The sequence below is a fragment of the Haliotis cracherodii genome, unplaced genomic scaffold (assembly GCF_022045235.1).
Source record: "Haliotis cracherodii isolate W230 unplaced genomic scaffold, xgHalCrac1.p SCAF_1, whole genome shotgun sequence".
Lineage (NCBI taxonomy): Eukaryota > Metazoa > Mollusca > Gastropoda > Lepetellida > Haliotidae > Haliotis > Haliotis cracherodii.
This window is the reverse complement of record NW_027266264.1, coordinates 55269772-55296895: the sequence shown is the minus strand read 5'-3', so window position 1 is coordinate 55296895 and position 27124 is coordinate 55269772. Positions and strand designations below refer to the sequence as shown.

At 42.3% G+C, this 27124-nt stretch overlaps 1 protein-coding gene across 2 annotated transcripts; it reads right to left on the bottom strand.

Moving 5' to 3' along the window:
• Positions 1 to 1653: 1653 nt before the first annotated feature.
• On the bottom strand, positions 1654 to 27124 carry LOC139465738 (uncharacterized). 2 transcript variants are annotated; one of them, XM_071247574.1, is made up of 19 exons: positions 26946 to 27124; positions 24477 to 24636; positions 22453 to 22548; positions 21352 to 21433; positions 19593 to 19722; positions 19183 to 19354; positions 16518 to 16625; positions 16058 to 16142; positions 14175 to 14348; positions 13548 to 13650; positions 12075 to 12165; positions 11318 to 11435; positions 9768 to 9879; positions 8567 to 8705; positions 7368 to 7482; positions 6120 to 6635; positions 4561 to 5440; positions 3500 to 3688; positions 1654 to 2627 (listed from the first exon to the last, which is right to left on the bottom strand). In XM_071247574.1, the coding sequence occupies exons 2-19, from the start codon at positions 24632 to 24634 to the stop codon at positions 1792 to 1794; spliced, it is 4104 nt and encodes a 1367-aa protein (XP_071103675.1). In that variant the 5' UTR covers positions 24635 to 24636; positions 26946 to 27124; the 3' UTR covers positions 1654 to 1791. The 2 variants fall into 2 exon arrangements, with proteins under 2 accessions (XP_071103675.1, XP_071103684.1); XM_071247583.1 differs by lacking the exon at positions 26946 to 27124 and having other exon boundaries at positions 21352 to 21431; positions 24477 to 24592.

The following is a 27124-nucleotide window of genomic DNA, read 5'->3' as shown; positions in this document are numbered from 1 at the left end:
CTTTCTACTCAACTTCAAGGGTTGCCACGGCACTCAGTGAATAAATAATTCTTGAATTTAACAATTACCCTATTCTCAGGAACCCTAGTGATACAAGATGGCAGGGATGGTTCTCCTGGCAGAGAATGTTTACAGCTCTGACCACATGTATGTGCAGAGCTCTTGTCCAGTGAGTGTATACTGTAAAACAGGAAATTAATGCGAACAGAATATTAATGCGAAAAATGCGAGCGACGGAAGGTCGCATTAATTTTTCAAATAACAAAGTCACCTACACAAAGTGAAGTTGAGTAGTGGTCAGTTCACATCCTGTCAAGCAGCCCAGATTGGCGCCAGCCACGAATTATCCCATCAGTGTCCTTTACAAGCTTGTCAAGAGCAGACACAAGCCAACGCGCATAAATGAGTTTCATTGACACTAATTCGCAGGTCAACAGGAGTGTGAGGATTGTCACCTGATCGAAGATTTGATACACTGATCTGTTTTCTACTTCTTTTCATCAAAGGGCCGAACGTATATACTAGTACCAACAGACTGTCAACTAAAACAACACTAACACAATGATAGCTGCAAGGAAACCATTCTCACGCTTGGCCATCAAACATATGGGCAATTAGCTTAAATAATATTAAAATAAGGAAGGAATCTCACACTGAAAAAACATGGACAGGGGATTTAATGTGCACAGTTATTTTATTTATCTCTGTCTGCTCACAGTTCCTGCTCAAAACGTCATTTGAAACAAACAAAGCGTTTTCAGGTAAGGCTTTTATATACGTAGGTTACATTAATTAAAATAACACAGAACATAAATCCAGAGCATAAATTTTTAGGAAAGGGTATGGGCACTCGCATTTTTAAAAAGCGCATTTATGTCTAAAAACAAGAGCTCGCATTATTTTCATGTCGCTTTAAAATCCTGTTTTACAGTATCATTAGGGCCATCTGTAGTCCTTAGCGGAAATGTACTTTGACCAATACACTTTATACAACAGTGATGATTCAGCTGCATGCATCTCGAGTATTACATGTCTTCTTGCAACTGTACCTTTATATCCCAGGAAAGGGGCCTCACTCGTCCTGTATGTATTAGTATGATCTTAAGAACTGGAGGAAAAGTGTAGAATAACAAATAAAATACAAGAGATTATGGACCAGCTGTACAAAGTGCTTCAATGATTGTTGAATGAATGTTTGTTGTTTAATGCCACACTCAGCAACATTCCAGCTACATGACGACAGTCTGTAAACAATCAAGTCTGGACCAAACAATCAAGTCATTGTTATCATGAGCATCCATCCACGCAATTGGGACACAATGACATGCATCAACCAAATCAGTGAACCTGACCACCCGATCCCATAAGTCGCTCTTACGACAAGCATGGGTTGTTGAAGACCAATTCTTACCCGGACCTTCATGGATATGCATCAATAAAGTAAGCCCTAAGCCATTAGCAAAGTACTTTCAGCATTCATGAGGGGCAAAGAATCTCTAATTCTGACTTTTGAGGTTATTCACTGTATTACTTATTATCATTTTAAAAAAGAAAATGAAGAAAAACAATAGTAATGTCAAGCCAACAGAGGAACTTCACAAAAGTCAATTTGTTGTGTTCTCAACAAAGCAGCAATGTGACATATCGCTTAAACTGACCAATCAGCATTGAGCATGGCTGACGTGCGCATACATAAATATCGGAAAATGCTGTTACACTCAATCTTTTAACTCTCATGGGTAACGTTTATCTTTTTGGCATCATTAAAAACATACATTAACAAAACATGCACTAAATGTCTTGAAGACAGTTGATGTCATCCAGAGTTTCATCATCAAGTAGGGACCACGACGTGTTCAGTCCTGTGATGTACTTCTGTTCTAAAGCCGACATCAGTCTCTCGTCAGAGCTGGAGGTCGACTGAAGCAGTTCGGGTTCAAGAGTTCTCTGCCCCTCGTTCTTGTCCTGAAGCACACTCTTCTTGAACTGATGAAACCGTGCCATGATCTCATCATGAGTGGGCTCACTGCTTATTCTGTTCTGGTCTTGAACTGACTTGAAAGGAGACTTGCCCTGAAGCTGTAGACCTTCGCTCAAGGGAGCGAAAGATTCATCCAATGATTGAAACCTGTCTGGAGTAGCATCTTCATCTTGCGCATCCTCAGTGTCATCAAACACCGACCTGACCTGACTTGAGTCAGCATCACCGACCTGAAATGATGTTCCGGGTCGGGAAGTATTAAGAACACCCTTGCTGAACACGGGCATGGTCTGAGACATCCATGGAGACAAAGCATCAGTGTCAAACCTGGAAGTTGGATCCAATGAAGAACTTGTATTGACTTTCTCTGTTGTTTGGGAAAATGGACTCTCCTGTAAAGACATATATTTTGACCTAAAACGTGGAATTTGAGGTGTCTTGGTGTGAAAAAGGTCATCAACAATATGCGTTGAAGAGCCTTTGGGTTGTACTATGGATGACTTTACTGGGATGTCTTCTTCCTCTTCTTCCTCCAGTGCTTCTGGTGACAGTAAAATATCTGCTGTGAGATCGTCAAGAGTGGTGAACTCCTCATCATCCTGGAACAACGTTCCACTGAATCCGTTTGACTGGTGATGTGGACCCTCTGAATAACAAGAATTGACACAGAATGACAAGGATTGACGACAATAACATGCAATTTTTCAACTAGCTTTATCAAAAAGTGAACACAAACAGGAATATCTTGATCGACAAGGAGAAATAGCAGCATTCAATATCGTCCCCCAACAAGTAGCAAGATCAGCAACATCTGGTTCATATCCCCATCAGTCAGTTTACTATATCTAGTATACAATATAAGTATTAACCACTTTTTTCTTGTTTCCATGTTTTCAGCAAGATATGCTTGTCATATTGGCAGCTGTAGTTTAAATTCCTTCCCGCTCTCACTCATTTCCTACAATCTTTGCGTTTAAACTGCAACTTGGGCTTAAAAATATAAAAGAATTGGTTCTCAGGATACGGTTTTTGAAAATATTGTGTGGGCGGGCGGTGTTTTTGTGTGTTGTTGTTGAAGCTAGTATGCAACAAAGTTTCACAAAATCATGTTCTTAAATATCGTAGCATTTTACTGGGTAGTGTGCTGGAGATGTGGAATATTTTTCTAAGATGATGTGGACAGAGCCTTAGAACCAAGACTATTATTTTTTTTTGCCTTGTGTGTGTATAATTTATACCAGATGTGGTCCATAATACATTTTCTGGAAGGTAAATTATTCATATTATCTTCTGTTTGTCACAAGAAATGGTCATGACATAGTTGTATAAAGTGAAACCTTGTCCATCTAGATATCCTGCTTTCTGGGCGATTACTTCGGGGAAAGCTTATATGTGTTGTTACTTATGTGATGTTCCTTATGACTTGTTAATCCGGACAACTTCAGAGGGAACATTACCCTCAGGACTCTCCAGTTTGACTGTACATGTACACAGTGCATGAAGGATATTGTATCCTACCTCTGGCTGACTTCTTGGCCTTGGCAGATCTGTTGACATTGAGATCCAGGGAAGTGGTCATCCGTGGAGAAGATGCTGGCCGCTCCAGGTGCGGCGAACCCGGAAGCGTCTCCCCGTCCAGGGACTGCCGCCACAACCGCCGGATCTCCGTCTCAAGGTGGCTCCCCAGCTTCCGTTCCGGGGACTGGACTGCAAGCACAGGCAATAATACAGACATGCAAAGCAGACAGTATGTCAGAACTAGGGGTGACTACTGGGGGACTGCAACTTCTTGTTTTCACTATTGCGATGTATTACAATATCAGCACACAACAGTATTGCCATAGTATTGTGATAGTATGAAACCAACAATAAGGCTTGATAATTATATTAATCAATGTGATGGAAATGAATAAAATATTGCTGACAATCTCAAAGTCAGCCATTTGCCTCCTTGTCACAACTCAAACCAAAGGGAAGTAACTCTAAGCTGAAGTTCTCGTAATCCATCATGATCCAAGCCAACCAACACACAGGCAGGTTTCAAATTCGCATAATTTATGTTATATTTATAACTCAGCGCAACTTTTGAAACTATCGATTGTTATGCATACTATCGACAATACTATTGGCATTTCTATATTCCTATTTCATGAAGTACTATCGTAGGGCAAACAATTGCAATTCATTGGTAGTCTTATATTTTGTTACTCTTTTTTTCAGTACTGATAAGGTAATAAGATAAACGTCTTGCTCACATGAGTGAAAGCATTCCATTAAAATGATATGTGTGTCTGACTACTTGTTATTATATGTTTATCCCCTTGAGACATTAGTACTGGTAGTTGAAAAAGAAATTGATTTTTGAAGAGCAGCGAGTGAATATGATTTCACAATGGCAGCACAAAATAGTCCCAACCATATCACAGCAGGGCACAACAAGAATGGGCGCACATTGTAGTCATATCATGCATATAGGGAATATACCTCGGTCTTTGGAAAAAGAGACAACTATAATACCACTAGGCTACATCACTGTTGCAACTGATCTTACAACGCTTGGGTATGGAAAGTCTACTCACTTGTATTCTGCCTCGGTGACAATGGAATGTCTGACTGGTGAGCAGATTCTGCAACGCTGTGGGATAGAGATGTGACTGTTGTCCCTGACACGGCCTCCTGCTCCGTTGTCTGCCTAGACACCCCTGCCTTATTTTCAAGATACACAGACTTCGCAAGATCCTCCGACAGATTCGACACATCTTGTGCGGTTCGATGCAAATCTTCTAACGAACTAGAGTTTGGAAAGGTTGGAAGACCGAGATGACTCTTATCAGCTGGGGAGTGGACAACTTTCCGAGGCCTCTGGCTTCCATGTGGATCAATCTCGGGAGAAACGTCTTCAGGTATGTCAGGATGTCTAAACACCTCAGTATCTGCACTCCTGTTCACAGCATGATGGGGTTTATGTTGTGACGTTGGAATTGGGGGACCATTCTTAACGAAGACATATGGTAAGTCTGGATACCGGAACGCATCCGGGTCCTGCTGCTTCTCAGGACTACGCTGTGGAGGAACAGATGAAGATGACTCGGGCAGTTTTAAGCCACCTCCCACAAAACTACATGACAACTTTTCTATTGTTTTTTCAGAACCTCTTTCAAAACTCGAATTTCTGAAATATTCTTCTCTGTCCAGACTCTTGCTAACAGCGTCTCGAGAGGAAACATTTTGTCCTTTACTGAAACCTTGGTCCTGCTGTGCCTCCGCTTCAAGTAGCTTGTGGTTGATGTTGCTGGAATTTAGGTCCACTTCATCCCTGACAACAGCTTGAGGATGGGCCTGGGAGAAAGGGCTGCGGAGGACTGATCGTGTCTGGTCCTGCAGCCTCTGGGCATAGTTGAGTTGGGGACAGTTCTCAGTGTCCTCAAGGTCCTCTAGATCCAGCATGTGAGACACAATCTGAGGACAGCAGTAGACAGATATCAGTTGTGTGAGCGATACCAGTGCTCCAAATTAAACATGAAAGTCAAATGGTCCATGTCACAGTCCTAATGTTTAAAGGTAAAGATTAAGGGGATCCCCAAAATTCAAATAATATTGGAGCAAACCTGAAGCACTCCCCTTTTTCAAAACACTGGATGCCATTTTAACACATCACCTCTATCACCTAACAGTAAGTGAGTTGTAAATTTTCAGATAAATTGTATATTTATATACTTATCCTATCTCACACTATGCATTTCCTCTAATTCCTCGATCTTGGTTTGGAAACGTCATAGAACAAAGTTTCCAGCTTCAAAAACACCACTCACCCAAACACATTACCAAAGCACCACTGTGATCATGGTTCATGCACCACTAAAATCCCATGCGACACGACCCCAGCGACCTGATCACCTGACATATCCAGCACCCTCATTCTCAATTCTATCGCTATGGTGTTCGGATGTTATTCTTGTTTTATGTCCCTTTTAGCAATAATCCATCAATATCATGGTGGGGGTCACCAGAAATGGGCTTCACACATTGTACCCATGTGGGGAATCGAACCTTGGTCTTTGGCATGACGAGATGATTTTTCCACTTGGCTTCCCCACCACCCTCTATAACATAACAGGAAAAGTGAGAAATGACTTACTTCATCCACAAACTCATCCACATTTGTGCCCCTCGGGTGTGTTGTGAGGAAAGGCTCTTTGTTTAACACACCACCATATTGTGAGTTTCGAACTCCACTGACACTACGTGGTGTGCCAGGTCCCATCTGTGATTCTGTGAGAGTCTCGTTCTTATTCTCCATACCACCATTCCATGTTTCTCGAACTCCCGAGACATTACGTGGGGTGCCAGGACCTATCTGTGATTCTGTGAGTGTGTTGTTATTTCGCCCCACAACACCATTCCAGGAGTCTCGAACTCCCGAGACACTACGTGGGGTGCCAGGACCTATCTGTGATTCTGTGAGTGTGTTGTTATTTCGCCCCACAACACCATTCCAGGAGTCTCGAACTCCTGAGACACTACGTGGGGTGCCAGGACCCATCTGTGATTCTGTGAGTGTGTTGGAGCGATCTGAAGTACTTGAAGACATGACATCGGAGACAGGATCTGTCAGGAGGGAGATGTGAGGGGCTCGTAGGCTGGTGTCTGGAGTCTGAAAAGTTAACATTTCTCAGGGTCAACTTCGGGTCATTCTTGACATGACATTTGCCAAATGGTTGTTCTTAGTATATATTAGAAAGGGGATCATAGATAAACAAATAAACATTGTCACATCTTCAATTCATTGTTCAGATCCTCCCTTCTGCTGTTCAGACCATCCCCTCTACCATTCAGACCATCCCCTCTGATGTTCAAACCTTTCCATCTACTGTTCAGACCATCCATTCTACTGTTCAGACCATCCCCTCTACCATTCAGACCATCCCCTCTGATGTTCAAACCTTCCCATCTACTGTTCAGACCATCCATTCTACTATTCAGACCATCCCTGTTTGAGATCATGCCCTTCACCTTTCAGACCATCCCCTCTTCTGTTCAGACCATTCCCATTACTGTTCAGTCCTTCACTGTTTCGGACCATCCCCTTTAATGTTCAGACCGTCCCTTCAGTGTTCAGACCATCCACTCTACCATTCAGACCATCCACTCTACCATTCAGACCATCCACTCTACCATTCAGACCATCCGTTCTACCATTCAGGCCATGTCTCTACCATTTAGACCATGAACTCTACCATTCAGACTGACCCCTCTACCAATCAGACCATCCACTCTACCATTCAGAGCATCCGCAATACCATTCAGAGCATCCACTCTACCATTCAGATCATCCACTCTACAATTCAGACTATCCACTCTATTGTTCAGATGACATGCTACTTACCTGAACAGACGGCTGATAAAGGTGCTCCCTTGCTTTAGAGGGTGTCCTACTGCTTGTGGGTCTATCCTTCTTAATCTGCTTAGGCTGAGGAATTTTACTTGTGTCAATTCTGAAACTAAACAAAACTGAATAAATAGGTGAGTTTGGTATTGTCATGACAGGTGACGGGGCTTGACACAGTCTTCTGAAGTGGGGAATCAAATTTTGGTCTGAGGTATAAACTGATAAACCACTTTTGATGCATCTACTACAAAACCAGTAACTAAATGTTTCTTCAATCAGACATTATTACAATGCATGTATCATTCTTGTAGTCTTTTAATACGCTATCATTATAACATAAAGGTGTGGTGAGGGGAAATAAGGTTTCACATCAAGGTCAAGATTACTGCCCTATGTAGCCATGTGTGCACATGTCTGTGTTTGTACTAGTCTGCACTAGTGCATGTTTTAGAGTGCTCGTCCACTGAAATACCATTCTACAGTGGAACATGAATACCCTACTCAGTCACAGCATACTGACTCTAGGTGATCAGTCCTTAACCGTCTTAATACTGAGCGCCAGACAGGGTAACAACATGTGCCATCTTTGAACGTAGGCATGATGTGGTTGGGGAAGCACAGGCCTTTCGCTCTCCAGGAGGTGGTACACATTTAACAATGATCAGCATCAGTGTTGTACTGTGTAAGAACATGCAGCAAACTGGCTCCCTAAGCTCATAAAGTAACAATTGTTGATATATCGTCTGCTAACTGGTCCCACTGCACATGTCGGAAGTGGGGCTGCTGGGAAAATCTCGTGTTGTGAGAAAGGGAGTGAGCATGTGCCGGCCGGCGTGACAGGTTGTTTGTGTGTGAATGGTGTAAAGCTGAGGAAGAATATAAGAAGCAAAGTGTCTACAGCGGTTGGTTTTGGTTATTGTCTGGCATTAACAACAATAGCAACAAAATAAGTCCACAAAGCAAAGAGTCAGATCTGGGCCAACTTGCAATAAGCAATCTCATTGCTAAGATCACTATTACTCCCATACTTAACACAGACTTATAGTAGTCTTACCGCTAAGATTGCTTTGTGAAAGTGAGCACAGGTCCATCTTGCCAAGAGAAAGATCCAAAAGAAAAGATAACCAAATATCTATCCGTCTTCGATAGTCATGTACGTGACATTGCTTCATAAAGCTCTGGCAATACCACTCTACCTGTCAGAGAAGGGTTGTCTCCCCTGCATCGCCATCTTGGGAGCATACACAGGGCTGCCCTGGAAAAGTGTCTTGGCCACATTGCGGGCCGACTTGGTCACGGTGCTAGCAATGCAATCGGCAGCTTCTGGAGTCATCACTGAAGTTACAAACAGAATCATAAGCTAAGAATTCCTTTGTGATAACATGTAACTTCACAGACACATAACTTCATACTTATGAGAATCAACAAGTTTTCCAAATCATCCTTTTCTTAATCACATAAATGGCTCAGAAATGATCCATTCACCAAAATCTCAGCATTCTAATCTGTTTACAATGGACATAACCATGAGAACATAACATTATCATAATTCATACACAATGATAAATCTACATATATCCCATAAAGTAAATGTGTAGGAGTAATCAAAATCAAAATCCTTCTCAAAGCATATAATCAATCTTTGAAATAATACCAAATAGAAGGCTGCCATCAGGACCCACAGACTTAAGACTAAACTCTTCAGGCCTTCATTAAAAAACTGCAGCTTATCGTGACAAATAAATTGACACGTAAATTTACTACAGGCCATAAGGACCCATACAAATTTGAAACTACAGCCAGACACAAACTCTGCCTGCCACGGGCCTACATGCAGGTGCTTATTTCAAACACTGCATATCATCACTTTAAATATAGACAATGTATGTACACTTATGTAAGAGTTTGTTTGTTAACACCGCACACAGCAATATTCCAGCTGTATGAAGGGGCCTGTAAATAATCTGGACCAGACTTTTAAGTGACATTGTGAGCAACAATCCACACCGTCAGGGTACAATGACACACTATTAACCAAGTGCTTATCAAACAATCCTCTTATGACCAGCATTGGTTTCTGGCAATTAATTCAAACACAGAATCCCCACATCACTGCACATGAATGAGTATGGTTTTACGCCGCTTTTAGCAATATTCCAGCAATATCACGGCGGGGGACACCAGAAATGGGCTTCACACATTGTACCCATATCGGGAATCGAACCCGGGTCTTCGGTGTGACGAGTGAACGCTCTATCCACTAGGCTACCCGACCGCCCCTCACTGCACATGAAGGAATATACACAAAGTGTAAGCCAACTTCTAGTTCATGAGGCCTACATTATCAGATAAGAACTCCTCCACATGAACATGTAGTGGAGGCAATGCTATGTTTACCTGCATCGTGTTGTGGGGTGATGTGCAGAGCAGACTGTGGGGGGACAGGGTCCTCATCCTTGGGGGTGAAGGATAATGGGGGTGTTGATGAAAACAGCCCAAGGCCAACCGACTGAAACAAGCAAGGTATTGTCATTATCATCTTCAGTTGTAATTCAGAGGATGAAGATACCGTCCTGACATGTCCAGAAAGAGTGAGAAAATAGTCAACAGACATAGCTGTCAGAATTTTGTTTGGCCATTATGATCACAGTAAGCAATATTTTGGTAAAATCTAGGTAGCCTGTAAATAATAACCACAACATGATTAGCATGATTAAACGTCCCAAGCTATATAGGTAAAAATAGAAACAGCCAAATCACAGAGCCTGACCACCCAATCCCCACTTTAGTTGGCTTTTACAACAAATATGAAAGAAGCTGGAAACTTTGTTCAAGCATGTTTCCACATAAGATTGAACATCTTCCCGAGGCAAGAGAGTTCACTGTCTTTAAAAGTCCAGTTTCCACCCTTGCCGAACTAGGCTGGAATTCCTGAGCTCGACCGTAGCACCACCATAAGCTATTACGAGTTATGTCCCTTCTATGCCTCTCCGATGGACCAATCAGATTCCACCCCTCATATCACTTGCATTTGCTTCAAACAAAATGTCGGCGCCCAGTCAAGACGATCTGATCGATAATTGATAGAATAGGGTTGTGATAAAACGGAAATTACATCACGAAGTGCATCAAATCACGTGAGCACCTTGATTAAAAACATAAAAAGATTTGGAAAATATCTGTTGATATCGAGTTGGTGGTGCACATGCTTTGCAAATTCTGCAATGGACAGAAATCTGCATGACAGATTACGAACTGGATTTTGATTTCATTGATTGGTCTATGCATAGACTCGTCAGTCCAGCCAAAATGTAACTCCATAATACCAGCCTGGTTTGGCAAGGGTGGAAACTGGACTTTTATAGTCAGTCAACTCTCTTGCCTCAGGAAGATGAGGATCGAAAGAAGGGGGAAGAAACGCATAGTATAAGATAGGATAAGTTCAACAAGGGCAAAAGTGAGCGTGGCTCACTAATACCCCCGACCCGCCTAGTGTGTCAGTAGTTTCAAATTAAATAGCTAGGATAGGGTTAGGGTTTGAAAAATTCATAAAAAAATGGAAAATTAATAAAAACATTTTTTTTCTTTTGACTGCACCCCTCCATATGACACAGATTATATGTACTAAGTTTGAGATGAATCCATAGGTTGGGGGTATAAAAATACTGAGGACCAAGTAGAAATCTTATCAAGACTAGTGGAAATCTTATTTAACTAGTCCGCAGAATTTGTAGCTTGTCCTGCTTGAAGAGACAAAAAAACCTCCATGTTCAGTTCTATTCCGTTCCAATTTGTAGCAATATTGAAGCATTGAGAACTGGTTCAGAAGTTTGGTCCTCAAATGCTGCTAGTCAAAGAGGACGAACATCATTGGATTATTTCATGTCCACAGCATTATTTACCGGTAGTAGTATCAATCTAGTGGACTAGCCTGAATGTGTGATTACCTTGGTGCGTCCTGACTGCGGTGTATCTGTCAGGTAACTGGTGTCTGCCTCAAGCTTCTCACGGAGACGAGAGACAGACTGCTTCAGGAGTGGCAAAAAATCTTCAGATAACATTTTCCTGTAATAGAAGAAGCATGTTGCACCTTTAATTATGTTATCAAGCTCTTCTGTTCCACTGATCTAAAAAAAAGGGGCTTGTTGAGGGAAATCTGTTTTTGCTGTCATAGCTGTTGCCCTTTTTCATACCTTACAGTGACCTTGTACATTTTCACAGTCCTTGTTTTACCCCCTTTTTGGTATGAGCGTCCAAGATTGAACCACCGACCTTCCACTCTCCAGGCTGATGCTCAATCTAGTACACCACAGTGCCGGTTCCCCCCTATATCAACAAGAGTTTGCCACTAACGTGGCTATATCCCCCGCCCCTGTTGCAGAATTTATGACATAATTAAATCTAAACAAACCCTAACCTTTTTTAACCGAGGTGGACTTGTCATGGAAATTGTAAAATAAAAGAAGAGTTTGGAACCGAAGTACATCTTGTTGCCATGAAACGTAAAAAATAAAAATTTCTAAAATTTCTAAATAGCAAAAGGCACCAGTTCAGCATGTACCTGACAGACCTGCAAAGTTTTATGAGTTATGTTCCGGAAACAAAACGTGACGGACGGACGGACGCAGCCCGTTTCTATATCCCCCACCAACTTTGTTGGGCGGGGGAAAATAAAGGCTCTCTGGGCAAGAGAATTCTACTTACTGGAAGGCATTAGCGTTGGCAGTTTGGGCCTGATGTGTGTGGACTGCAGCTGTCAAGTGACTGGATTCCGTCTCTAAACTAGGAACACCCACTGCAACAGCAAATAAAAGAATGGTTCAATCTTCTCCACAGAAAATTCCACATGGCCATACATTTTCTCATACAACATAAAATCTAAAGACATCAACACCAGTCTTTTCAACCAGTGTTAACAATGTTTAATAGCATCTACATCTACACTAAAATTAAAGGCAAAATCTGACTTAAAAAAACCCTATATTATTCAGGCTCATTCATACAAAGCAAATAAAATGAGTGAATGAATGAGTGAGTTGATCCTGAATATATTGCACCATATCATGGCAAATCTTTTGTGTTCATTCCCATGATGGATTTCAAATAAGTAAAAGAATATAATCTCAAGCTCAACTCTTTGGGTTTAGCACTACATCACTGGAAATGCTAACTCAACCACGGCTGTAACTGAAGGAAAAGATTGTACCTGAGGAAGGCTGGCAGGCCAAAGGCTTGACATGATTGAGATTACATACCGTATTTGACGTAATAAGTGTCCCGCTCTAATAAGCGCCCATGGTGATATTTGCTAATATATTGGTTAGTGAACAATCCCAATTAGCACCTCTTCCGATTGATCAGTGTACACAAGACTTATTTATTCGTGTATAATACGCACTTGTGGGATATATGCACCCTTAATTAGGGGCAATTAAATTCTGGAAAAATATATCTGTCGTGTATGATATGTACAGACTTTTTTTTGCATCATTTCAGGTACATAAACCTAGAAATTTACGATCTTTCAACAAATAATATTTTAATAAGAGCCCCCTATTTCTAATTTTGAGAGCGCCCTGGGGGCTTATTACGTCGAATATGGTATATTTATTCATATCATGGAGACTGTGAGTAATTAGGCCTGGGTCAGACAAACCAGTGGTTGATAGCATGAACAACGATCCTTTCTAACAGGGTATGACATACAGACAGATCACATATTGTAACCATTAGATACTCATTTAAGTCAGCTCTAACAACAAGCAGTAGGTACAAGGGACCTATACTGCCTAAGAAATCCCACGGGGGTTGCATGTTGGGGTTGCATGTGAGGGATGCATGTGAGGGTTGCACGTGGGAACTGCATGTGGGGTAACATTTGTGATTGCATGATGGGGTTGTATGTGGGGGTTGCATGTTGGGGTTGCATGTTGGGGTTGCATGTGAGGGTTGCATGAGGGAGTTGCATGTTGGGGTTGCATGCGGGAGCTGCATGTTGGGGTTGTATGATGGGGTTGTATGTGAGGTTGCATGTTGGGGTTGCATGTGAGGGTTGCATGTTGGGGTTGCATGTGAGGGTTGCATGTTGGGGTTGCATGCAGGAGCTGCATGTGGGAGTTGCAAATGAAGCATGAAACAGTCTTTTTTCACTTTGTAGAACTGGAAGTGTATCCTCACCTTGATGAAATCTCTCTATGTAGAGATGCAGGGAGAGGTTCCACAGCTGTATGAGGCTAAGGAGATTGAGACGACCTCCCTGGTAGGTATTATCAACATGGCGCTGAAACGACCAGGTATCAGTCAGTGAGTAGTGGGTTAGCATGAAAACAGATTATTAGTTACTAGTTTATTTAAATGATAGGACATTTCCAATCCATTTCCAATCAGATCTTTTACTTGATACCATACCTCTCTGCATGAAGATCTGAAAAACAACTGCACAGGAAGAACATTCTAACTAGCTGATTTTGAAGCCGGGTCCAAGGGTCCTTGTTTTCGCATATTGACCTCGTCAAGAATTAGCAATTGTTTTCTTTTACCAAAATTCACTTCAAAGTTTATAAAACCTTTAAACCATCCTCTGTTTCATTACAGTAACTTAGCTCCGAACTGTAAAATGTTGGTATACTAGACGCCATCTTGTTTTCTAGCCGACGAGTCAATATTCATCACGTGCCAGGTCAATACTGATCATGTGACGAGCATGACAACACAGTTTATTGACTCAAGCGAAAAGTAAGATCAGCCACGTCTGTCACAGACAACCATTACCACAACATAGTAAATGTACAATGTTCTACATACCTTCAAGATTTCATTTTCACACTCCCTCAACAGGAGATCGGGCACCTTGACACTGATGTCTGCAGCATCAATGTGATATTTCTGCACAGTTCGGTCCAGGATTGACTCAATCACCTGCCGTTCTCGAGTCTCAAAGTTACAAAATGCCTCCAATTTCTTCCACTTATCTCGTGCCTGAAAAGGAGTGAAGTATAACACATAAGCTTTTACCTTGTTTACAACAACAGCATTGGTTTCAGTGGAGGGTAAACTAATAATTCAAAGATCTGAACTTGAACATATACTTCGGAATCATTCTAAACCGGATTTCTGAGGTGGCTAAGATTAAGTCTTGTTTAGACAGCAATCCAAATGAGACAGAAATCAGATTCTGGCAAGTGTTGAGTCCCCCACTGTCTCCCACAATATAAAGCCTCAAGGTTGAAGACACATGAACAAATTATGTGTGACTCATTTGACTCCGCTGTAGGATAGTACACTATATTATAGCGGTAGTTAATTTAAAATGTATCATAATGGTGCACGCTTACCATGCTTACCAACCAATTAAAAATGGCATTAAAAATGATACATCAATTAGGATTGCTCGATGCTGATTTTCTTTAGTGACTTCGGTAAACAAAGTACCTGTCATTAGCCACTCAAGGGCAGGCAACTCTCGATTATTGCGGTATGGCTATTTTATGGAATGATATGTATGGAATATGTGCTTTACATCACTTCCTGTTTTGGATTACGGTATGCATAATGAGTATGCATACGACCTAGGTTGAGTCAAGGGCCTTTGTCAAAACAAATGGGTTCTTTTCTAATTAATTTCGAATGGTGGTGGGGGTAATTCCACTTCAAAATTATTCCAGAAACTATCATAAACATAAAACGTGTATACTTACAAGTAGACGTGACATATTGTCCTGTATTCGATCAAACGATTAAACATCGTGCTTAGAATTGCAAAAATAAACAGTTGACAGGGGGTGTGGATTACAAAATTTCCCTATACCATGATAATATAGAGCCTGTGATAATATATAGTCATATATTAAACGCAGAGAGACATATATTTATTCCATCATCAAAGCTACAATACTGCCAAGCCATGGACATTTTTAGTTGTGTGAAAAGTTAATCTGGCTTAGGGAGTCCCAATTAAATTATTCATTGGAATCCGAAAAGTAGGAAGTCATATTTAACAGATTTTTTCCTGATGATAAATAACAAATTAAATTCTGGATTGTATGTAAGGTCAGGCTTTGACAGAAATCTGGACGAGTCCGGTTTAGACTGATTTCACTGTACTTTCAATACTGAACGAACAAAACAGGTCAGTTGGATTTTATGCCACATTTAGCAATAAACAGTCACCAGTGAGCATTTGGAGCACTTGTAAATTTAATTGCCTCACAAATCTTTAGGACATCAAAAGCATAAGACTCATTTCAAGATATTGACTCTATGTTTACACAAATTATTTATATTCACATGAGGCAGATCATCAATAATTCCTTGTCATTTGTTTGTTTTTCCCTAAATGATTTGTTTCTTTATTGCTTAACGCCACACTCAGCAATGTCCCAGCTATATGACAGCGGTCTGTAAATAATAGAGTCTGGAACAGACAATCCAGTGATTGACATCATGAGCATCGATCCATGCAAATGGGATACGATGACATGCATCAACCAAGTTAACAAGCCTTACCACCAGATCCTGTTAGTTGCCTCTTATGACAAGCATAGTCGCCTTTTACGGCAAGCATGGGTTGCAGAAGACCAGATCTTCACAGGTATTCTAAATAAGGACAAGTTCCTTACAAATCAGCATCTAATGTACGTGAATAAGCTGCTTCACCACCAGGCAAAGTTATGAGTCAGCTAACCCACCTTTTGTACTCTCTGGGCTCTTCTGATGACATGTGGAGTATGATCATGCTCCGAGGTGAAGGATTTTCTCTTGGAAGGCATTGGACTGAAACAGAAATTACTCCAGGTGCACTCCAGCAGCAGAACAATCATACATCTTTACATCTAAAGCAAAGCAAGTTTAACATAGTCGCTGCCAGTCAGGTAGATGTGCCTGAGAGCATTGTTACAACCAGACTATGGATTGAAGCCAGGAAGTTCAAATAAAATAACATATAGATCTTTTTTATTATTTGTCATCCCCTCCATTTTGAAGGATTTTGAACATGTTTAAGCTACCATGACTACAAAATGCAATACACAGACATCTGTTAATAAGAATATAATAACAGGCCAAGTGTTCCGATATATATTCAGATTCACATGTTATTCCTACTTTGAGCTACGTGAGATCATTTCAAAATAAAGCGTTCTGACCTACCTGCCGCGAGCCAGGCCCTTCTCATGTGCCCTCTGTGTCTCCTCCCTCAACTGATGCTCCAGTTCTCGGATACTCTTGGACAGGCGGCGGTTCTCCCTCACAAGCTCACTGCAGGATAGTGTGAGGCCATGTAATGCTGCACTGTTGTTTGACAGGTGTGGGTCAACTGGCACTCTAAACTGACCTAGCTGTCCCTCTCTCACAACAAGCTGTCTCTCTCTACTCATCCCCCATCTAGCTTTTCTCTCCACTCTCTCTACTCATCCCCCATCTAGCTTCCCTCGCCACTCTCTCTACTCATCACCCATCTAGCTTCCCTCGCCACTCTCTCTACTCATCACCCATCTAGCTTCCCTCGCCACTCTCTCTACTCATCACCCATCTAGCTTCCCTCGCCACTCTCTCTACTCATCACCCATCTAGCTTCCCTCGCCACTCTCTCTACTCATCCCCCATCCAGCTTCCCTCGCCACTCTCTCTACTCATCACCCATCTAGCTTCCCTCGCCACTCTCTCTACTCATCACCCATCTAGCTTCCCTCGCCACTCTCTCTACTCATCACCCATCTAGCTTCCCTCGCCGCTCTCTCTACTCATAACCCATCTAGCTTCCCTCGCCACTCTCTCTACTCATCACCCATCTAGCTTCCCTCGCCACTCTCTCTACTCATCACCCATCTAGCTCCCTCGCCACTCTCTCTACTCATCCCCTATCTAGCTTCCCTCGCCACTCTCTCTACTCATCACCCATCTAGCTTCCCTCGCCTCTCTCTCTACTCATCACCCATCTAGCTTCCCTCGCCACTCTCTCTACTCATCCCCCATCTAGCTTCCCTAGCCACTCTCTCTACTCATCACCCATCTAGCTTCCCTCGCCTATCTCTCTACTCATCACCCATCTAGCTTCCCTCGCCACTCTCTCTACTCATCCCCCATCTAGCTTCCCTCGCCAATCTCTCTACTCATCACCCATCTAGCTTCCCTCGCCACTCTCTCTACTCATCACCCATCTAGCTTCCCTCGCCACTCTCTCTACTCATCACCCATCTAGCTTCCCTCGCCACTCTCTCTACTCATCACCCATCTAGCTCCCTCGCCACTCTCTCTACTCATCACCCATCTAGCTTCCCTCGCCACTCTCTCTACTCATCACCCATCTAGCTTCCCTCGCCACTCTCTCTACTCATCCCCCATCTAGCTTCCCCCTAGCCACTCTCTCTACTCATCACCCATCTAGCTTCCCTCGCCACTCTCTCTACTCATCCCCCATCTAGCTTCCCTCGCCACTCTCTCTACTCATCACCCATCTAGCTCCCTCGCCACTCTCTCTACTCATCCCCCATCTAGCTTCTCTCGACACTCTCTCTACTCATCACCCATCTAGCTTCCCTCGCCACTCTCTCTACTCATCACCCATCTAGCTTCCCTCACCACTCTCTCTACTCATCACCCATCTAGCTTCCCTCGCCACTCTCTCTACTCATCCCCCATCTAGCTTCCCTCGCCACTCTCTCTACTCATCACCCATCTAGCTTCCCTCGCCACTCTCTCTACTCATCACCCATCTAGCTTCCCTCGCCACTCTCTCTACTCATCACCCATCTACCTTCCCTCGCCACTCTCTCTACTCATCACCCATCTAGCTTCCCTCGCCACTCTCTCCACTCATCCCCCATCTAGCTTCCCTCGCCACTCTCTCTACTCATCACCCATCTAGCTTCACTCGCCACTCTCTCTACTCATCACCCATCTAGCTTCCCTTGCCACTCTCTCTACTCATCACCCATCTAGCTTCCCTCTCCACTCTCTCTACTCATCACCCATCTAGCTTCCCTCGCCACTCTCTCTACTCATCACCCATCTAGCTTCCCTCGCCACTCTCTCTACTCATCAAGCTGTCCCACTCACTGAGTTGTCTCATTCCACTCACCTAGCTATCTCTCTTCAATCATCACTTTTCTAGCTGTCTCTCTTTCCACTCATCCAGCTATCTCTCTCCAATCATCACTTTTCTAGCTGTCTCTCTCTCCACTCACCTAGCTATCTCTCTCCACTCATCCAGCTATCTCTCTCCAATCATCACTTTTCTAGCTGTCTCTCTTTCCACTCATCCAGCTATCTCTCTCCAATCATCACTTTTCTAGCTGTCTCTCTTTCCACTCATCCAGCTATCTCTCTCCAATCATCACTTTTCTAGCTGTCTCTCTTTCCACTCACCTAGCTATTTCTCTCCACTCATCCAGCTATCTCTCTCCACTCTTCACTGTAAAAGCTGTACCTCTCTTTCCACTGATCACTATTTCAGCTTTCTTTTTCTCCACCCATTACTAGTCTCTCTCTCTCCACCCATCAAGCTATCTCTTTCCACACATCACTATTCTAGCTGTGTCTATCTCCATCCATCACTGTTCTAGCTGTCTCTCTCTCCACTCATCACTATTTAACTCTCTTTCTCTCCAATCATTCAGTTATCTCTTTCCAAACATCACTATTCTAGCTGTCTCTCATCTGGCTGTTTCTCTCCACTCATCCAGCTATCTCTCCCCAATCATCACTGTTCTAGCTGTCTCTCTCTCCACTCATCACTATTCTAGCTGTCTTCTCTCCACTCATCCAGCTATCTCTCTCCACTCATCACTATTCTGTCTGTGTTCTCTCCACTCACCTGGCTGTTTCTCTCCACTCATCACTGACAGAGATGGTTCTCTCCACCTGTTCTAAGAACTTCTCTCTGCGCTGCACGACCCCACACTGCATCATGCGGTACATGACATCACTCAGATGCTTGTTGTGGGAGGATAACTGAGGACAGGTCAGCTTGTCCCGCTGCTTCACGTCTGAAGAAACAATGGATGACATGATGAAGGACACATGAGTTATTTAGCCAATCAGATGACCCACTGAGATACCATCCCGCAGTTTAACATGGATATCCCACAGAGACTGACTCCCAAGCTGACCAGCCCATGTTTATTTCCCCCCAAAAAGACAAATGCAAGGCAGGGTAACAACGGGTATAGAAACACCACCCTTCCACTCTCCAGGCATAGTCATTTGGATATGGATGCAACTTACCACAGTCACGCTTGATGACCTGCTGCATGACATAACTGGTGAAACTGAAGAGCAGCTGATAGAACCTTTCTCCTCCGGGAGACATAAACAGGGATGCATTGATGCGGGGCAGGCGAGAGTCGGGCTCCTCCTGATCAAAGACACAAGCGGAGGACATGTTATATTTCAGTGTATTATACAGCAGCCACAACAACCACATATCCTTAGAGAACCCTATGTGTGTTTTCAATGTGAGGGTGGACAGGGTGTAATTGCTGAAGTATAGTCGAACGGAGCCAAAAGAAGACAGGTATGGGAGGCTTTTGTTGTGGCTTCCGTAGAAAGTGGGATGAAGAGTCTCTTGTGGGCGCCGAAGTGGCTGCCCAGTCTCGAGATAGATGTGGAGCACTCGAACTGTACATGACTTCATGGTCATCTGGGTTGAGGATGGACATCAACAACTGGATGATGAGATGGAATCAGTTTACTGAAAGCTTCATTTGATTAAGTCAGAGACAGAGCACTTGTGTGTAAACGCCAGTGCCCTGATTTCGTCTGGATTGTTTGCTAATGATTGATCCAATCCAGCTTCCAGCTGGCCTCCAAAATTGTTGCCCTTGGCCAGAAGCATTGAGTATTCTTGTATACCTGCATCTATCTTGTTGGTAAGTAAGGTCACAAGGACAGATATTCTTCACTCTAGCACACAGGATCAAAGAGAGGGAGGGGGTAGGGTGGTGGGTGGGAGTTGCAAAAAGGGTTTTAAAAAACAAAAAACAAACAAACTTTCTGCAATGTCACCCATCTCAGGCTCTAAAAGTTGTGAGAAAGCATGAATCTCAGGAAGACTTCTATAAGCTCGGTATCACCGTGTGGAAAGGATATATCATGTCAGATGCCAGAGTGAATGTGGTTTTCAGAATGCCCACCATGCGTTTCTCCAGGTGGACAATCATCAAAACACATACTGAGAGTGAGTGAGTGAGTGAGTTGGGTTTAACGCCGCTTTTAACAGTATTCCAGTTATATCACGGCGTGTCAGCTTAATGTTTGAGGAAAGCCTGAAGTGATGCAGGTCTCAGACGTTTACCACTTCGGTGAAACCCACGAGCACGGGTATGGTGCTGACAAACCTAGAAACATAATCGGGGCGAACCGGGATTCGAACCCACAATCATAGGTTTCTGGCATGCCCAAGGGACGCAACTCTGCACAGCGAATCGCGGCACCTTAGACGACTGGGCCACCCGTGCCCCCTACATACTGAGAACCATGTGTGACCACCCAGTACCAATGGGACCAACTATCCTGGTAGTTTTAGCACTAAATAAACACTCTAGAACCAGTTTCACAAAGCAAGGTTACAGTTACCACCACTGTAATTCCTTGACTTATGACAGTCATAGCGCTATGATTGCTTTGTGAAACAGGTCTCTGATTTGCATGTTGTCGTGTTTCCTCCATTCCATTGATCATACTTAGTCACAAGAGAAAAATGTTTGCAATTATTTGTTATTTTCACAGGAGCTGTCATTACTGCAGAGCATGTAATCCAGAAAGCATGGAATCAAGTAACCATGGATTTAAGGAAACATGTAATCAAGTAACCATGGAATCAAGTAACCATGGAATCAAGTAACCATGCAATCAAGTAACCATGTAAATATGCTACCATGGAATCATGTAACCATGTACATATGCTACTGTGGAATCAAGTAACCACGGAATCAAGCAACCATGTAAATATGCTACCATGGAATCGAGTAAGGGCTTTACACACCTTTTGAATGTTTTTCAGCCACTTGTTACACACTCTGTAGAACATGGCTTCAGTCTTCTTGTCACTGACACGCCAGCAATCTCTGGAACATACATCATTGCATTACGATATGACATGCCCATGTAAACTGATCACTGACACATACATATACAACTGTTTTCATTAGCAATCTTGCATGTGGTAGCAATATATTTCAATCTCTCGAATTCAAAAAGAGATGTAATTTTGGAAATGTAAACCAAGACACATGAAAACAAGACGAAGCTGTCAACAGAATATATCACTACTAGACAACTTGTCTGTCAAACAAACTTTTATTGAATAGAAACTAAGTTTTATAATCAGTGAGTGAGTATGGTTTTACGCCGCTTTTAGCAATATTCCAGCAATTTCACGGCGGGGGAGCCAAAAATGGGCTTCACACAATGTACCCATGTCGGGAATTGACCCCGGGTCTTCGGCGTGAGATCAACGAAGAGTTTTATAATGACCCTATTGTTCACATTATAGCAGATAGACAAATGAGTCAAAAGGTTGACAACATATAGATAAGTCTCTACACGGATATTTTCAGAACTTGTTAGGAGGATTTTACTCTGCTTAAGGCAATATTCTAAACATATCATGACGGGAATACCAGAAATAGGCTTGACAATTTATACCCAAGTGGGGAATGAAACCAGGTCTTTGGCATAATGTTGTTTTTGTTTGTTTGATTGTTTTTTGTTTAACGCCGCCTTCGGCCATATTCCAGCTATATGACAGCAGTTCGTAAATAACTGAGTCTGGACCAGACAATCCAGTGATTGACATCATGAGCATCGGTCCAAACTATTGGGATATGATGACATGCATCATCTAAGTCAGAGACCCTGACCACCCGGTCCCGTTAGTCGGCTCTTACGACAAGCATAGTCGCCTTTTATGGCTTGCTGAAGACCAATTCTACCCCGGATCTTCACGGGTCCCTTGGCATGATGGCCCAACACAGTAACCACAGTAACCACCTCACTCCAGCTTGATATCATAACGGTGTAAGAATCTACATTAAAACAAACAAGAAAGTCCACATTAAAGATGGCTTACTGTGGCAGTTATTACCTGAACTCTTCCTTACACATGACAGGGTTGAGCCTATCAAATAGGAAGTGTAAGATAGCCTCCGCACCAGCCTTGTTTGGTAAGTTGAACATGTCCCTTTTCAAAGAATAATAAACACATTAAATATAACAAATAATATAATGATGTTCAAATAAATAGTACACTGTTTATCATGCTATTCTAGTTCATTATGATGCATCTGGACATTAACATACATGGATGCATGATAAAATAATATGTGGCCAAGATATCTTATTTGACTCGATATCAAATATTCAACGGACATTCATGGTCAGACATAACCTTTGATGGTGCCCTTCTAAAGGCAGTGTTCAAAATCAAGAGACGACTGGGTCTTAATGGCGCTCAGCATTAACGGATAAAACAAGGACTGGTTAGCTCTGAGTCAGCATAGAGTGTCCAAATGGGGTATCCACCTTAAACTGTGGCAGGGTTAGCGCTATAAACATGGCATGAAGCGCACACATCGCTGTGCAATAATCTTGAATGCGACGTTAAACCCCAGTTCACCTCACTTCAAAGGTGAAGAGGGGTTTAACGTCACGTCCAAGATTATTGCACTTATATAGCGACGTGCATGTTCGTGTGTATGTTTCTGTGGCTGCTTGTACTAGTCCGGACTGATGCCGATTTATAGTGCTAGCTCACTGAGATACCATGCTGCACTTTAACATGAATACCCCAGTCAGACACAGTATACTGACTCCGAGCCGACCAGTCCTTGTTTTAGCCCCTTACTGCCGAGCGCCAGACAGGGTAACAACAAGTACCATCTTTTAACGTCTTTTGGTATGACGCAGCCGGGGATCGAACCCAGGACCTTCCGCTCTCCAGGCAGACGCTCTACCACTGTCAGGTGGTATCTATCTGGTAAATTTGGGGTTACAGGTATTGTGAGGTAAAACTGTACTGCAATACATATAGCATTATCACTGATTATGTCATGAGTGACATAGAGAGTGAATGAATTGAGAGGTTTGGAAACTAGATGACATGTCCATGAGATGTATGATATGAGCATAGATAAAATCTGCTTTATCTCTGATAGTTCCGTAAATATATTACATAAGTAAATCAGCTATAGTAGCACTAACACTGGTTATCACATGGTTATGTTTGTTTTTTCCACTGATTTTACCTGGATACATGTGCATATTATTTTGTGAAACTATTGCATGTATTTAGTGAATTGGTGCATCAATACACATGGAAAGGGTTTTACCTTGACCTACAACACTGGGTGTCCAGAGAGTGAACCCCCCTACACACACACACACACACACAGAGCGTTCATGCTATACATTTGTCTACACACACACACACACACACACACAGAGCGTTCATGCTATACATTTATGTACACACACACACACACACACACAGAGCATTCATGGTATACAATTATGTATACACACACACACACACACACACACACAGAGCGTTCATGCTATACATTTATGTACACACACACACACATCCAGAGCGTCCATGCTATACATTTATGTACACACACACACACACACACACAGACACAGAGCTTCCATGCTATACATTTATGTACACACACACACACACAGAGCGTCCATGCTATACATTTATGTACACACACACACACACACACACAGAGCGTCCATGCTATACATTTATATACACACACACACACACACAGAGCGTCCATGCTATACATTTATGTACACACACACACACACACACACACACACAGAGCGTTCATGCTGTACATTTATGTACACACACACACACACAGAGCATTCATGCTATACATTTATGTACACACACACACACAGAGCATTCATGCTATACATTTATGTACACACACACACACACACACACACACACACACACACACACACACACACACACAGAGCGTCCATGCTATACATTTGTGTGTAATGGACGTACATTTCTGGGTCATATAAAACCCTGCATGTATCATTACTTCCTTGCTAAGATTTGAACTGATGAATGAGGACATGAGCACTCACTTGTTGAAAGGAATGCTGTAAGTCCTCTGCTGTGTTGGAACATCAAGTCCGAGTAGAAGCCAGTTCGTAAAGAGAATTTGTCGCTTGCTCAGAGGGCCACTTGAATCAACTGATGGTGGAGCAGCCTGACGCATCAAAACTGATGTGTCAAACTCCATCTCTGAAACAGTTACAGAGTGTTGATCAAAAGTGATGCATATGTTTAAGTTTGTTGTTTAATGCAGTACTCGGCAATATTCTAGCTATATGACAGCGACCAAACAATCCAATGATTGACCTCATGACAAAAAAACTATGCAATTGGGATACAATGACATGCATCAACCGAGTCAGCAAGTATGACTACCTTATCTCATTATTCGCCTTTTTAAAAAAAAACCATGGGTTCCTGAAGACCAATTCCAAACCAGATCTACATGGGATTAATTTGTTTAATAAACCAAGGATAGAAATTAGCATCAGCCTGCCAGTCCTTGCCAGTTTAGCTTATGTTAAAGGTATGCATGCTAAGGGCTGGTAGAATTTTGAACATTTTGGGGATGTTCCTATATGTTATCACTATTCGGGCTAGTAGACTTTCCAGGTGAATTCTATACCTGATTTAGGGATTTCTAGAGGCTAAAGGACCTGTGAAGACCCGGGGTAGAATAGGTCAACAAATCAGCATCCGATTGTGAACCGTTATGCGTAGGCACAGTAGCCATTTTCTACGCAAAAGAACACTCATATGCATTAATCAATTAGTTAAAAGAGATGGCTAACCCATTCACTACCTCACAAACTAACCCTAAGGATCAAAAAAGGGTGTCTGATTGGCAAGTTTTGCCCAACCCCAAGGATCATGAAGGGATGTTTGATCGTAAATGTGTGCTTGATCAGAAAGGGGTCCAAGGGCTAAGGAGAGTTTGGGGTAACCTACTCTGACCCTAAAGATCAAAGAGTCTTACCGGATCTGAGAGAGTTGAAACATGAACAAATTAGCACTATAGTAAGCTGCAACGATAAACTGCATGACCAACCTGTGATAGGAGAGTTCAACAGTGTTAGGTGTAGCTTATACTGTTACTACTGACTTTGACTATTGTCATATGATGTTGATCCTTGGAAAATTTGTCAGTAGCACAAACGCATGTGATGACCTCAATGGGATCATGCAACCTCCTTCAAAATATTGTGACAGGGCAGCGCATTGAAAACACCTTATATGTATAAATGGAAATAAAAGTATATCCACAAAATGCACTTTGATGTCAATGGTTACTTTGTGCCAAATTGGAAATGCTGTTAACTCTATCATGACAAAATTATTTCCGTCACTAATTGAATTTAACTGAACAAGCAATGTGAGAGGCTAGATGAAGTTACGTATCCCTTTATTATGGGTTTCCGGATGCTTAAGAAACATTATAGTTTCCCTCTTATCACATGTACAACTGTAAAACACCTCATTCACTTATAAAAGGGTTACAGCTAAAACGTCACCTCAGCGAAAAGTCACCGAGCGAAAAAGGGCACCAATTGGCACAAAGGTCACTTTGCCTAAAGCAAAAACGGTTACTATTGCCAGGCCAAGACGGCACCATATTTCTTTTTTACTTTGGTACTGAAATAAATGAAATCACATTTCACATGGTCACTTGCAAACACAAATAATTGTGAAATGTTAAAACAAAGTTATATTAGAAATTAGCCCCTACTCCAATTTACTCGCAGACTCTGATTGGGAGGCGCAACTAAACTTATTGTGAAAACATCCCTTGCTTTGAAGTTTTAAGTATCTTTACTCAAACTAACTCTGTGTCAAGCTGAAACTGTATTTAAAAGGCATAATATGGTGCTGTCAGATCACAGTTAGTGTGGTCACACAGTTGGATGACACCTCTAAGGAAGGGAAACACTGCCACTACTGCAACATAATATAATAGGGCATGTCAATAAAGCATATATACAACTACATAAATTGTTCTTATCGTTATTAAAAATAGAGGAGCTGTATTCGCATAAGAAATAGTAGCCGTTTTCGCCAAATGAGGTGCTGTTTTCACCCAAGAAATCGGTGCCGTTTTGCTGAAGTGCCGTTTTACCCCGCACCCATTATAAAAGACGAGTTTCTCTTTAAACAAGCCACCATCTGAGTATTGACAATGTCTGGATGATGCTCCAGCACCCCAACCCAGCTTGAGTAATCGCGATAAAAAAAGGTCGTCCGAAAACGTATGATGTCCGAAGACGGATGTTTCGACTATTTGTTTACTAACATTACAAAAATGATTCCTGACTGTAATAAATTACGATGTATTTCATGCTGACAGCAATGGCATTTATACCAACAAGTTAGAGTGACAAATCATGACATTGTAATGTAACTAACTTGAGGTTTAAAAATATTATTGTGCTTATACATTTCGTATAACAATGCCATATTTAATAATGACAAGCATGGACATGCATATATGCGGGAAAACATACCGGTTGTGTTTATGGTGCAACGCTAACGTCGATCACATCGAAATTGATTAAACAAGCACTTCGTTAACAAACCAGTCGTGTAAAACAAACTATATCCGAACCATCAACCAAAAAAGCAACGGAAACACATAACAGTGATGGTTTGAACAACAAATTTGACATTTGCTTCGAAGTAGCCG

What these genes read in the sequence shown, in the direction of transcription:
- LOC139465738 (XM_071247574.1), bottom strand. Translation starts at nt 24,634, where the DNA reads ATGGAGTTTGACACATCAGTTTTGATGCGTCAGGCTGCTCCACCATCA. An exon ending in GTGAAAATGAAATCTTGAAG is followed by an intron (nt 13,651 to 14,174) that starts GTATGTAGAACA and finishes TGGTCGTTTCAG; the next exon opens with CGCCATGTTGATAATACCTA. An exon ending in CACCCCACAACACGATGCAG is followed by an intron (nt 8,706 to 9,767) that starts GTAAACATAGCA and finishes TTGTAACTTCAG; the next exon opens with TGATGACTCCAGAAGCTGCC.